This window comes from Hevea brasiliensis, chromosome 1 (genome assembly GCF_030052815.1).
Source record: "Hevea brasiliensis isolate MT/VB/25A 57/8 chromosome 1, ASM3005281v1, whole genome shotgun sequence".
NCBI classification, from domain to species: domain Eukaryota; kingdom Viridiplantae; phylum Streptophyta; class Magnoliopsida; order Malpighiales; family Euphorbiaceae; genus Hevea; species Hevea brasiliensis.
This window is the reverse complement of record NC_079493.1, coordinates 56,465,086-56,475,961: the sequence shown is the minus strand read 5'-3', so window position 1 is coordinate 56,475,961 and position 10,876 is coordinate 56,465,086. Positions and strand designations below refer to the sequence as shown.

Here is a 10,876-nt window from a genome sequence, read left to right as displayed (position 1 = left end):
TTTCTCAATCCTTGGTTTTGAGGATTCTCCTTTTTCGTAAAATGTTCCCCATTTTCCAGGTCAGATAAGCAAGGTAATTATGCCAACCTTAGCTTATACACCATAGGACAACAATTGACAAGGGTAGAAACTCAACTTCAAACATTCAAATCAAGAGAATACAAGCCTGAGAGAGTACTTATTTAGTACAATTGCCCTTATAGATTCAGGAGCAGATCTATGCTGTATAGACGAAGGACTTGTACCTTCAAAATACTTCTCTAAAACAGTAGAAGAATTGCATACAGCAGATAGTTCTAAAATGGACATTAAATACAAATTATCTACAAATTCTCTCTTTTTACTACTTCGTACAATTACGTACAATTTGATGGTTCTTCAATTGTAGAATGGAACATAGATGGATTATCTGAATACCAGATTAAAAATGTAATCCATTATATGACTATGTATGCACTGGCAGCAAGACCTAAAGGCAATAATGATCGCCAAATTGCACAAGCCGTTATAGCTGGTTTTACCGGCCAATTAAAAGGTTGGTGGGACTTTTCCTTATCTGATGAAGGAAAAAGACAAATCATTGATTCTGTTAAAACAGAACAAACAACAGAAGGTCAAACTCAAGTATCAGACAGTATGAATACCCTCTTATATACTATAGGGTTACATTTCATAGGATCAATGAGTCTGTACTTAGATAAATCTCAGGAACAGTTACTGAACTTGCGATGTCCTGATTTATCTCATTTCAAGTGGTATAAAGATACCTTCTTTTCCCTTATTTTTGTTAGGGAAGATAACCAGTATGACTTCTAGAAAGAAAATTTTCTTTTTGGATTACCCTCGTTATTTGCTGAACGAGTCAAAAAACAAATTAGGGATAAACATGATGGATCTTTACCCTATAACCAATATAGTTTTGGTGAATTAGCATCAGAAGTAGTCACTGCAGGACTAACACTATGCAATGAATTAAGACTTCAGCGCCAGTTACAAAAGGAAAGAATCACGGGTAAAAGATTACTCGGTGATTTCTGTGAACAATATGGTTTACCTCCAGTAACTTTTCCTAATAAAGGCAAAGTTAAAAAATCTGGGAGAGAGAGTAAGAAAAGGTACAAAAAACACAGAACCTTTTACCCTCAGACAAGTAAAAGGAGTAAGAAACCTGTCAGAAGTAAACCAGTCACCTCTTCTAAAAAGAAGAAAGTAGTAAAAAGAGAAACTAATGTAGTCTGTTACAAATGCGGGAAAACTGGTCATTACGCTAATAAGTGTAAAGTTAAACAACAAATCCAAGCTCTAGAAATTAATGATAATCTTAAAGATTCATTAATTAAAATCCTCTTAAATGAGTCAGAATCAGAAGAAGATTTAGAAGTAAATGTTCTAGATTACACTTCAGAAGAATCTTCTACTGAACCAGAGCCAGAGTCGTCTTGTGATGGAAAATGTGATTATTACAAATCACTCTGTACCTTAAATGGTTTATGTGTCTTAACAAAAGAATAAAACTTGATGTTAGATCTTATTGACAAGATAGACAATCAGGAAGAAAAAAGAGAAAAATTAGAAGAATATTTGAATCTGGTCAAGGATAAAAGTCCTTTAGAAAAGAAAATAGAAGAAAGAGAAAATCCGTATGATCTTAAAGACATTATGGAAAGAATAAAAAGAGCTAAAATGCCAAGAGAACCAACAATAAAAGAACTCAAACAAGAAATAAATTCAGTAAAAGCTGAAATACAGTCTTTAAAAGAAAGAATAGTTTTACTAGAAGTAAAACATGAATCTCCATTAATAATGGAACTAGCAGAAAAGGAAGAAGAACAGGAACCAATAGAAATAAATAGTTTTCAGTATGTCAACCGAATTGACAGGGTTATAACTCACAAATGGCATACTAAAGTAACTATAATTGTTCAAAAGGAGTACTTATTTAGTACAATTGCCCTTATAGATTCAGGAGCAGATCTATTCTGTATAGACGAAGGACTTGTACCTTCAAAATACTTCTCTAAAACAGTAGAAGAATTGCATACAGCAGATAGTTCTAAAATGGACATTAAATACAAATTATCTGATACGGCAGTTTGTAATCAAGGAATATGTTTTGAAATACCATTTATAATGGTAAAAGGATTATCTCATCCAGTGATCTTAGGAAATCCATTCTTAATGGAACTGTTATATCCATCAAATTGTACGTAGTTATAACTATTATCTTCAAATTGTAGATTAATCGGTGAAGGCCTAGAATAATAAGGCTTCATTTCGATTGTTGCCCTAGGTTTAGGGTATACTATTCTATTAACTTCTAGACGTTCAGGTTCTTTAAACATAACTTCTAGAGAGTTAATTTGTTCTTCTGTATCAGCAGAATTTTCAAATTCTGTTTCTTCTTGTTCTTGACTTACGGAGGCTATATTCAGATTTTTTAATCTGCTTTCCAGTTCTTCTTGAATATTTAGGTACATACTCATAGTTCCTACAAAGTGTAATCCTATTGTACACAATAAGGTGTATACACAATCTGGTACTTGAGTTTGTCCTGTTGCTGACTGTTCTGTTTTAACAGCATCATAAATTTGTCTTTTTCCTTCTTCAGTTAAGAAAAAATCCCACCAACCTTTAAGTTGGCCTGTGAATCCGTTCTATGGATTCCAATAGAGCTGAATCTATCTAGGTCTACTCCTGATAAGGATGTCCTCGGTCTTATGGGTTCTGAAACTACAGTTCTTCCTGAAAAGGAGACAAACCCAAGGATATAACATGTTGCCAGGATCTAAGAATATTATCCTTATTTATAGGATTCATTACAAAGCCATGAATACCGTAGTCCCTAACCTTAGGGAAGACACCACTAAATTAATCACCCCAAAAGGAACCACCACTTTCTTTGTCACAGACTTGCAGAAAGGAAACTTAGTGGTCCCTAAATCAATTGCATGGGAACAGGTTAATTTACCTGACAATAGGATTTTAGAAGAAGCCATTCCTCCTAAAAAGGAAGAAAATGAAGAGGTTGAGTCCATTATTGAAACAAACAATGGAACCGTAGCAATATCTTTTGCTAGAAGTAGGTCCAGAAACTCGTTTTCAGGAAGAACTGTAGTTTCAGAACCCATAAGACCGAGGACATCCTTATCAGGAGTAGACCTAGATAGATTCAGCTCTATTGGAATCCATAGAACTGAAGAACAAATAGCTCAGCCCATATATGGCCCAGAAAGCACAACTTCAAGCCCAAAAGAAACAGTAAGCCTTAAAAGGCCAGAAAGCTTTGCCATACAACCAGTATACCTTTGGTGAATTAGCATCAGAAGTAGTCACTGCAAGGTTAACACTGTGCAATGAACTAAGACTTCAGCGCCAATTACACAAAGAAAGAATCACGGGTAAACGAATACTCGGTGATTTCTGTGAACAGTACGGTTTACCACCAGTAACTTTCCCTAATAAAGGAAAAGTTAAAAAACTGGGGAGAGAACATCTTCTAAAAGGAAGAAAAGAGTAACAAAAGAGACTAATGTAGTCTGTTATAAATGTGGAAAAACTTGACACTACGCTAATAAGTGTAGAGTTAAACAAAAACGGTTTAAAAAACCTGTTACAAATAAACCTGGAACATCTTCTAAAAGGAAGAAAAGAGTAACAAAAGAGACTAATGTAGTCTGTTATAAATGTGGAAAAACTGGACACTATGCTAATAAGTGTAGAGTTAAACAACAAATTCAAGCCTTAGAAATTAATGACAATCTTAAAGATTCATTAATTAAAATTCTCTTAAACGAGTCAGAACCAGAAGAAAACTTAGAAGTTAATGTCCTAGATTATACTTCTGAGGAATCCTCTACTGAGTTAGAACCAGAGCAAGAGAAAATCTGTGATGGAAAATGTGATTATTACAAATCACTCTGTACCTTAAATGGTTTATGTGTCTTAACAAAAGAACAGAACTTGATGTTAGATCTTATAGATAAGATAGAAGATCAAGGAGAAAAAAGAGAAAAACTAGAAGAATATTTAAATCTAGTTAAGGATAAAAGTCCTTTAGAAAGAAAAATAGAAGAAAGAACAATTCCATATGAACTGAAAGAAGTTATGGAAAGAATGAAGAAGGCTAAAATGCCAAGAGAACCAACTCTAAAAGAGTTAAGACAAGAAGTAAATTCGATTAAATTCAAAATACAATTCTTAAAAGAAAAAATAGTCTTATTAGAAGCAAAACAAGAATTTCCCTTAATGGTGGAAACAATAGAAGAAAAGGAAGAACAAGAACCAGTAGAAATAAACAGTCTTCAGTATGTCAATCGTATAGATAGAGTAGTCACCCATAAATGGCATACTAAGGTCACAATCATTGTTCAAAAGGAGTACTTATTTAGTACCATAGCTCTAATTGATTCAGGAGCAGATTTATGCTGTATAGATGAAGGTTTAGTACCCTCAAAATACTTCTCTAAAACAGTAGAAGAATTGCACACAGCAGATAGTTCTAAAATGGACATAAAATACAAACTGTCTAATACGGTAGTTTGTAATCAAGGAATATGTTTTGAAATACCATTTATAATGGTAAAAGGATTGTCTCATCCAGTAATCCTAGGAAACCCATTCCTTCACATGTTATACCCAATTAAGTCAATTACTGAAAAGGGAATAACGACAGAAATAGATGGGAGAGAAATTATTTTTGAATTTATCTCCTTACCCATTGAAAGAGAAATTGATGTGCTTAAAAGCAATATCAAAAATAAAGAAAATTTTATTTATTCTCTTAAAAGAGAAATAGATTACAAAACAATAACAGAAAAGGTTAATGAACCTTGGTTACAAGAAAAAATAAAGCAACTGCAAAATGAGATGGCTAATAGCATCTGTGCAGAAGTACCCAATGCCTTTTGGGATAGAAAAAGCCATGTGGTTAATCTACCATATGAGCCTGACTTTGATGAAAGATTGATTCCTACTAAAGCCCGGCCCATTGCTATGGGTCTAAGACATTTAGAAATCTGTAAAAAGGAAATTGCTGACCTCGAGTCAAAAGGGCTAATTAGAAAAAGTCAAAGCCCATGGAGTTGTCCAGCGTTTTATGTTGAAAATGTTGCTGAATTAGAAAGAGGGGTACCAAGACTGGTAATCAACTATAAGCCTTTAAATCGGGTCCTTAGATGGATCAGATATCCATTACCTAATAAAAGAGATTGTTAAACAGACTCTTTGAGGCCCAAATCTTTTCAAAGTTCGATATGAAGTCTGGATATTGGCAAATCCAGATAGCTGAAGAAGAAAGGTATAAAACTGCCTTTACTGTGCCATTTGGACATTACGAATGGAACGTAATGCCTTTCGGGCTTAAAAATGCCTTTTCGGGCTTAAAACCTATATGTAGGAATTGATAAGTTTTTTGGTGCTCTTTTAAGAGTTCCTTTGAAAACAGGCTCCTTGAACTTAATCCTTCATGGATAGGAGTGGCTTGTTCTACAGTCTTTACTATATAATCTGACCACCAGATTGTGTTTACACCTTATTGTGTACAATAGGATTACACTTTGTAGGAACTATGAGTATGTACCTAGATAGATCCCAGGAACAACTAATGAATCTAAGATGTCCCGATCTATCTCATTTTAAATGGTATAAAGATACCTTCTTTTCCCTTATTTTCATTAGGGAAGATAATCAATATGATTTCTGGAAAGAAAAATTTCTTTCTGGACTACCCTCGTTATTTGCTGAACGAGTAAAGAAACAAATTAGGGATAAACATGATGGTACGTTGCCATACAACTAGTATACCTTTGGTGAATTAGCATCAGAAGTAGTCACTGCAGGGTTAACACTGTGCAATGAACTAAGACTTCAGCGCCAATTACACAAAGAAAGAATCACGGGTAAACGAATACTCGGTGATTTCTGTGAACAGTACGGTTTACCACCAGTAACTTTCCCTGATAAGGATGTCCTCGGTCTTATGGGTTCTGAAACTACAGTTCTTCCTGAAAACGAGTTTCTGGACCTAGTTCTAGCAAAAGATATTGCTAGGGTTCCATTGTTTGTTTCAAAAATGGACTCAACCTCTTCATTTTCTTCCTTTTTAGGAGGAATGGCTTCTTCTAAAATCCAATTGTCAGGTAAATTAACCTGTTCCCATGCAATTGATTTAGGGACCACTAAGTTTCCTTTCTGCAAGTCTGTGACAAAGAAAGTGGTGGTTCCTTTTGGGGTGATTAATTTAGTGGTGTCTTCCCTAAGGTTAGGGACTACGGTATTCATGGCTTTGTAATGAATCCTATAAATAAGGATAATATTCTTAGATCCTGGCAACATCTTATATCCTTGGGTTTGTATATCTAAGGATAAAGCTTGCATAATGTTTGGATCCTCAATTGAAATTGTAAAATTGGGATAGCACGAAAAATATATCGGGCCATCACAGAGAGATGATTCTATAATTCCTAATAAGGAATCATTGAAGTCCTTGTGTCTTTTGTCTCTGACACAAACTAAGGCTGAGGTATTTAAGCCTAATCTAGTTGCAGGTTTTAAGGCAACTTGTATCTTTCCTATATGTAGGAATTGATAAGTTTTTTGGTGCTCTTTTAAGAGTTCCTTTGAAAACAGGCTCCTTGAACTTAATCCTTCATGGATAGGAGTGGCTTGTTCTACAGTCTTTACTATATAATCTGACCTTAATTTAAAACTATTAGTAGACTTATAGATTAATTTTGACGAAATGGGAGGTAGATTCCAATTATTTAATTCATTATCTATATTGGATACTAATAATATTTCTTTATTTTTGTTTTTTGATTTTTTGTTTTCCTCTGTCTCGAATCTAGCGCTTCTAGAGCTACCGGGCAAGCGAGAAAATAATTTGTCCATAGGTTCTAGATCACTGTCAACGACTTACTCCAAATGCCTAAAGCTTTGTTGTGGCTAAGCGGTGTGGATACGCGACTTGGGGTTTCACTAGAACTTTTGACCAAACTATTTACTAACTAGGCTCTGATACCAATGAAAACGCCGGACACTTCGACGCAAGGATCGCTTTTAATTTCTTCTTTTTAAACAAAAAAGTAAGACTCCTATGACAACAGCTAGACCGACAACTCCTAATATTATTTCTAAATTATTTTTAGACACTCTAGATTCTTTATGTGCTTGATTATATTCAAACCTATTTCTATATACTGGACTATCAGGATTATACATACAATACTATTTCAGTAGTACGTGGCGTTGTGGCTACAGGTCGCTCTACCTTCCAGCAATGAAGGGCTTAAGCAGTTAGTAGTTTCCAGCCTATATACCACTTACTTTCTTAGGAGAAGAAGAGTCTTAAAAATTATTATTGTTAAGTAATATATCTAAATATCTAATTATAATATTAAACAAATTTAACAAACGTTGATGCTCTCTACAATCACACCATTCATTATGAGTTTCAACATGATAATTATACAAATCAGTACCGTTCTCAACTAAAGCTTGTCTAAACAGTTCTACTTCACGTTTATTAGTCAAATCAAGACAACGTAAATAGAATAAAAGACGATTAATATATGTAGACATAAATAGTAAACATGAACAGTTTCTGATGTACAAGATCCCTTTAAGGGCAAGTACAGAGCATACTTAAACAGTGATGATGCTTACAGTGCCTCAAATAAAACAAAATTTTAAACAGTAATATGAATAGTAATACTTACAGAGCTATTCCAACCAGTAGGTTTAATAGAGGATACAGGGATGCTTGCTGATGGTGGTGGTGAATAGTATACCTTGTAATCAAACTTACCAGAGGGTTGACCAAGCAGATCCACAATGTCACGGGACTTAGACTCTAGTTCTTTGTTTAATTGTTTAGCTTGATCTCTTAAAACATCTATTTCATTTCCAACTTTGTGAAGAGAAGATTCAAGAGAGGATGTGGAAGAAAAACTCATATATTTTATTGATATATGAAAATAGTACACTCAAGAACACTTTGAACAAAACAGTAGGAAAGCAGAGAAAACAAATTGAGAGAAAACTTGGAAAACACTCTATTTTACAACTTATTGCTTAAGTTACATTCTCCTTCATAAGCAAGTCGGGAGGCCTTCTTATACAAGTTAGAAGGAATCTTTGATCGTCAAGGCATGCGTCACTTTTAAGTGGCAGACAGGATAGAGTGGAGTTGGCAGAAGCTACTTTTATAGCTGGCAGGAATCTTTTGACTTCTTTACAGCGCATATGGGTCCTGGCTGTCTTCCCAGTATTGGACTTCCATGTCATCGTCGCTGTCGCTGTCGTTCTTTTGATGAGACTTAGAGCACTCCGCAGCATCTTTTGCTTTTGAGGTGGATGCTTTTGAGCTGGCTTCTTTGTCGTCTTCTTAAAGTGCGCTAAAAAGTTGTCGGCGCAATTCTTCTTTCGGCACTGACTTGAGTAGGTCCTTGAAAAGATCTGACAGGCCTGAAGAGACTGATGGACTCGGCAGTGATGGCTTTTTAGCCATAGTAATTAGTTCTTTGGCAGAATAGATAGAGGGTGGCTCGAAAAAGTCACATTTATCCCACCATTTGATTAGGACTCTTCTGGTTAACCAGGGTACGTGTTCGGTTGAAAATTCACCGAATCTTGTCATCTTCTTTTTTGAGATAATATAATCCCATCTGACTATCCATGGAATTTTATAGAGGATAGTAAATAGTAATCTTGAATCCTTTAAGGATTTATTTGAATCGGTAAACTGTTCATAAACAGTCCGAACCTTATTAGGTAAAGCAATGGGATATAATCCCCAGTTAAAAAACCATTCATAGAACCATGAGGGAAATTCCCATGATTCTTTATCTAACTGGAACTGTATGAACCAGCTAAACTTGCACTGCCGATTTTCATAAATTAAGGCACCAGTCCAGGCAATCATATAATCAAAATAATTAAAGTACCTGGGCTTACCGAAATTCAACTCCTTTTGTTTAAAGAGCGAATCTCCCCAATCATCGTAGGATATAACCCTTTTGATGATGAACTTGCTGAAAGCCCACTCATTAGCGGACCTTTCTGTAGGTGAGAAGACCATTGAGTCGGTCTCTGCTAGGATAGCTTGATAATAAGTGTAGTCCTTGGGTAAATAAGGATTCACTGTATGATGCTCTGTGTAAAAGCTTGCTGCCTCATAAGGCTTTAGATCCTTGTGTTTCCTGTCCATTGGCATAAGGAAACAGTAGCTAACAGGAATATAGGGGTAAATAACCTCTTTGGCATTATTTGCTTCGACACTGATTTCATAAGCGTCGTTTCTGAGCTTGTCCATCATTTTAGACGGAGGTGGAGATACCTAGTGTGTCTGTTTTGACGGAGTTACTGAGGCCTTTGAGCTCATGTCCTGTAAGGAATTCACGTGTCAAGAAATCAGGCAATGAGTTAGTTTCTCCTTTAATAAACTCAATATCAAAATCAAATATAGACAAAATAGCCTGCCATCTTGCAAATATCTGTTTAGACACGATGTTTTTAACATCCTTGAGTAATATTTCTTTTGCACTTTTACAGTCAACCCTTATAAGGAATTTCTGATTTAATAAATCAGATTCGAACTTTTGTACACAGAGAACTATAGATAAGATCTCCTTTTTAACCGTAGAGTAATTAACTCTAGGTCCTGTCCAAATTCCACTGGTAAATCTGACTAGGGTTTCTTTGTCATCTAGTCTTTGTTTTAAGATGCCGCCGTACCCGATGTCAGATGCGTCAGTCTCAACTACCTTTAAGGCAGATGGATGAGGAATTGCCAGACAGAGAAGGGTTTTAACCCTTTGTTTTATCCGTTTAACAGATAAGGTGTGTTCTTTGGACCATGGGCTTGGGTTTTTTCTAAGTCTTTGAAATAAAGGCTTTGCATTGAATAAGCATTGAATATTTCATTCATAATTTTTTAAAATTCTGATGGGGCATTTTTAAGCCCGAAAGGCATTACGTTCCATTCGTAATGTCCAAATGGCACAGTAAAGGCAGTTTTATACCTTTCTTCTTCAGCTATCTGGATTTGCCAATATCCAGACTTCATATCGAACTTTGAAAAGATTTGGGCCTCAAAGAGTCTGTTTAACAGATCTCTTTTATTAGGTAATGGATATCTGATCCATCTAAGGACCCGATTTAAAGGCTTATAGTTGATTACCAGTCTTGGTACCCCTCTTTCTAATTCAGCAGCATTTTCAACATAAAACGCTGGACAACTCCATGGGCTTTGACTTTTTCTAATTAGCCCTTTTGACTCGAGGTCAGCAATTTCCTTTTTACAGATTTCTAAATGTCTTGGACCCATAGCAATGGGCCGGGCTTTAGTAGGAATCAATCTTTCATCAAAGTCAGGCTCATATGGTAAATTAACCACATGGCTTTTTCTATCCCAAAAGGCATTGGGTACTTCTGCACAGATGCTATTAGCCATCTCATTTTGCAGTTGCTTTATTTTTTCTTGTAACCAAGGTTCAAATACCTTTTCTGTTATTGTTTTGTAATCTATTTCTCTTTTAAGAGAATAAATAAAATTTTCTTTATTTTTGATATTGCTTTTAAGCACATCAATTTCTCTTTCAATGGGTAAGGAGATAAATTCAAAAATAATTTCTCTCCCATCTATTTCTGTCGTTATTCCCTTTTCAGTAATTGACTTAATTGGGTATAACATGTGAAGGAATGGGTTTCCTAGGATTACTGGATGAGACAATCCTTTTACCATTATAAATGGTATTTCAAAACATATTCCTTGATTACAAACTACCGTATTAGACAGTTTGTATTTTATGTCCATTTTAGAACTATCTGCTGTGTGCAATTCTTCTACTGTTTTAGAGAAGTATTTTGAGGGTACTAA

The 10,876-nt window shown here is 35.1% G+C and overlaps 1 protein-coding gene across 1 annotated transcript; it reads left to right on the top strand.

Moving 5' to 3' along the window:
• The first annotated feature begins 447 nt into the window (after nt 1-447).
• On the top strand, nt 448-1,512 carry LOC131183164 (uncharacterized). The gene is made up of 3 exons (XM_058153331.1): nt 448-624; nt 709-803; nt 918-1,512. The coding sequence occupies exons 1-3, from the start codon at nt 448-450 to the stop codon at nt 1,510-1,512; spliced, it is 867 nt and encodes a 288-aa protein (XP_058009314.1).
• The last annotated feature ends 9,364 nt before the right edge of the window (nt 1,513-10,876 follow it).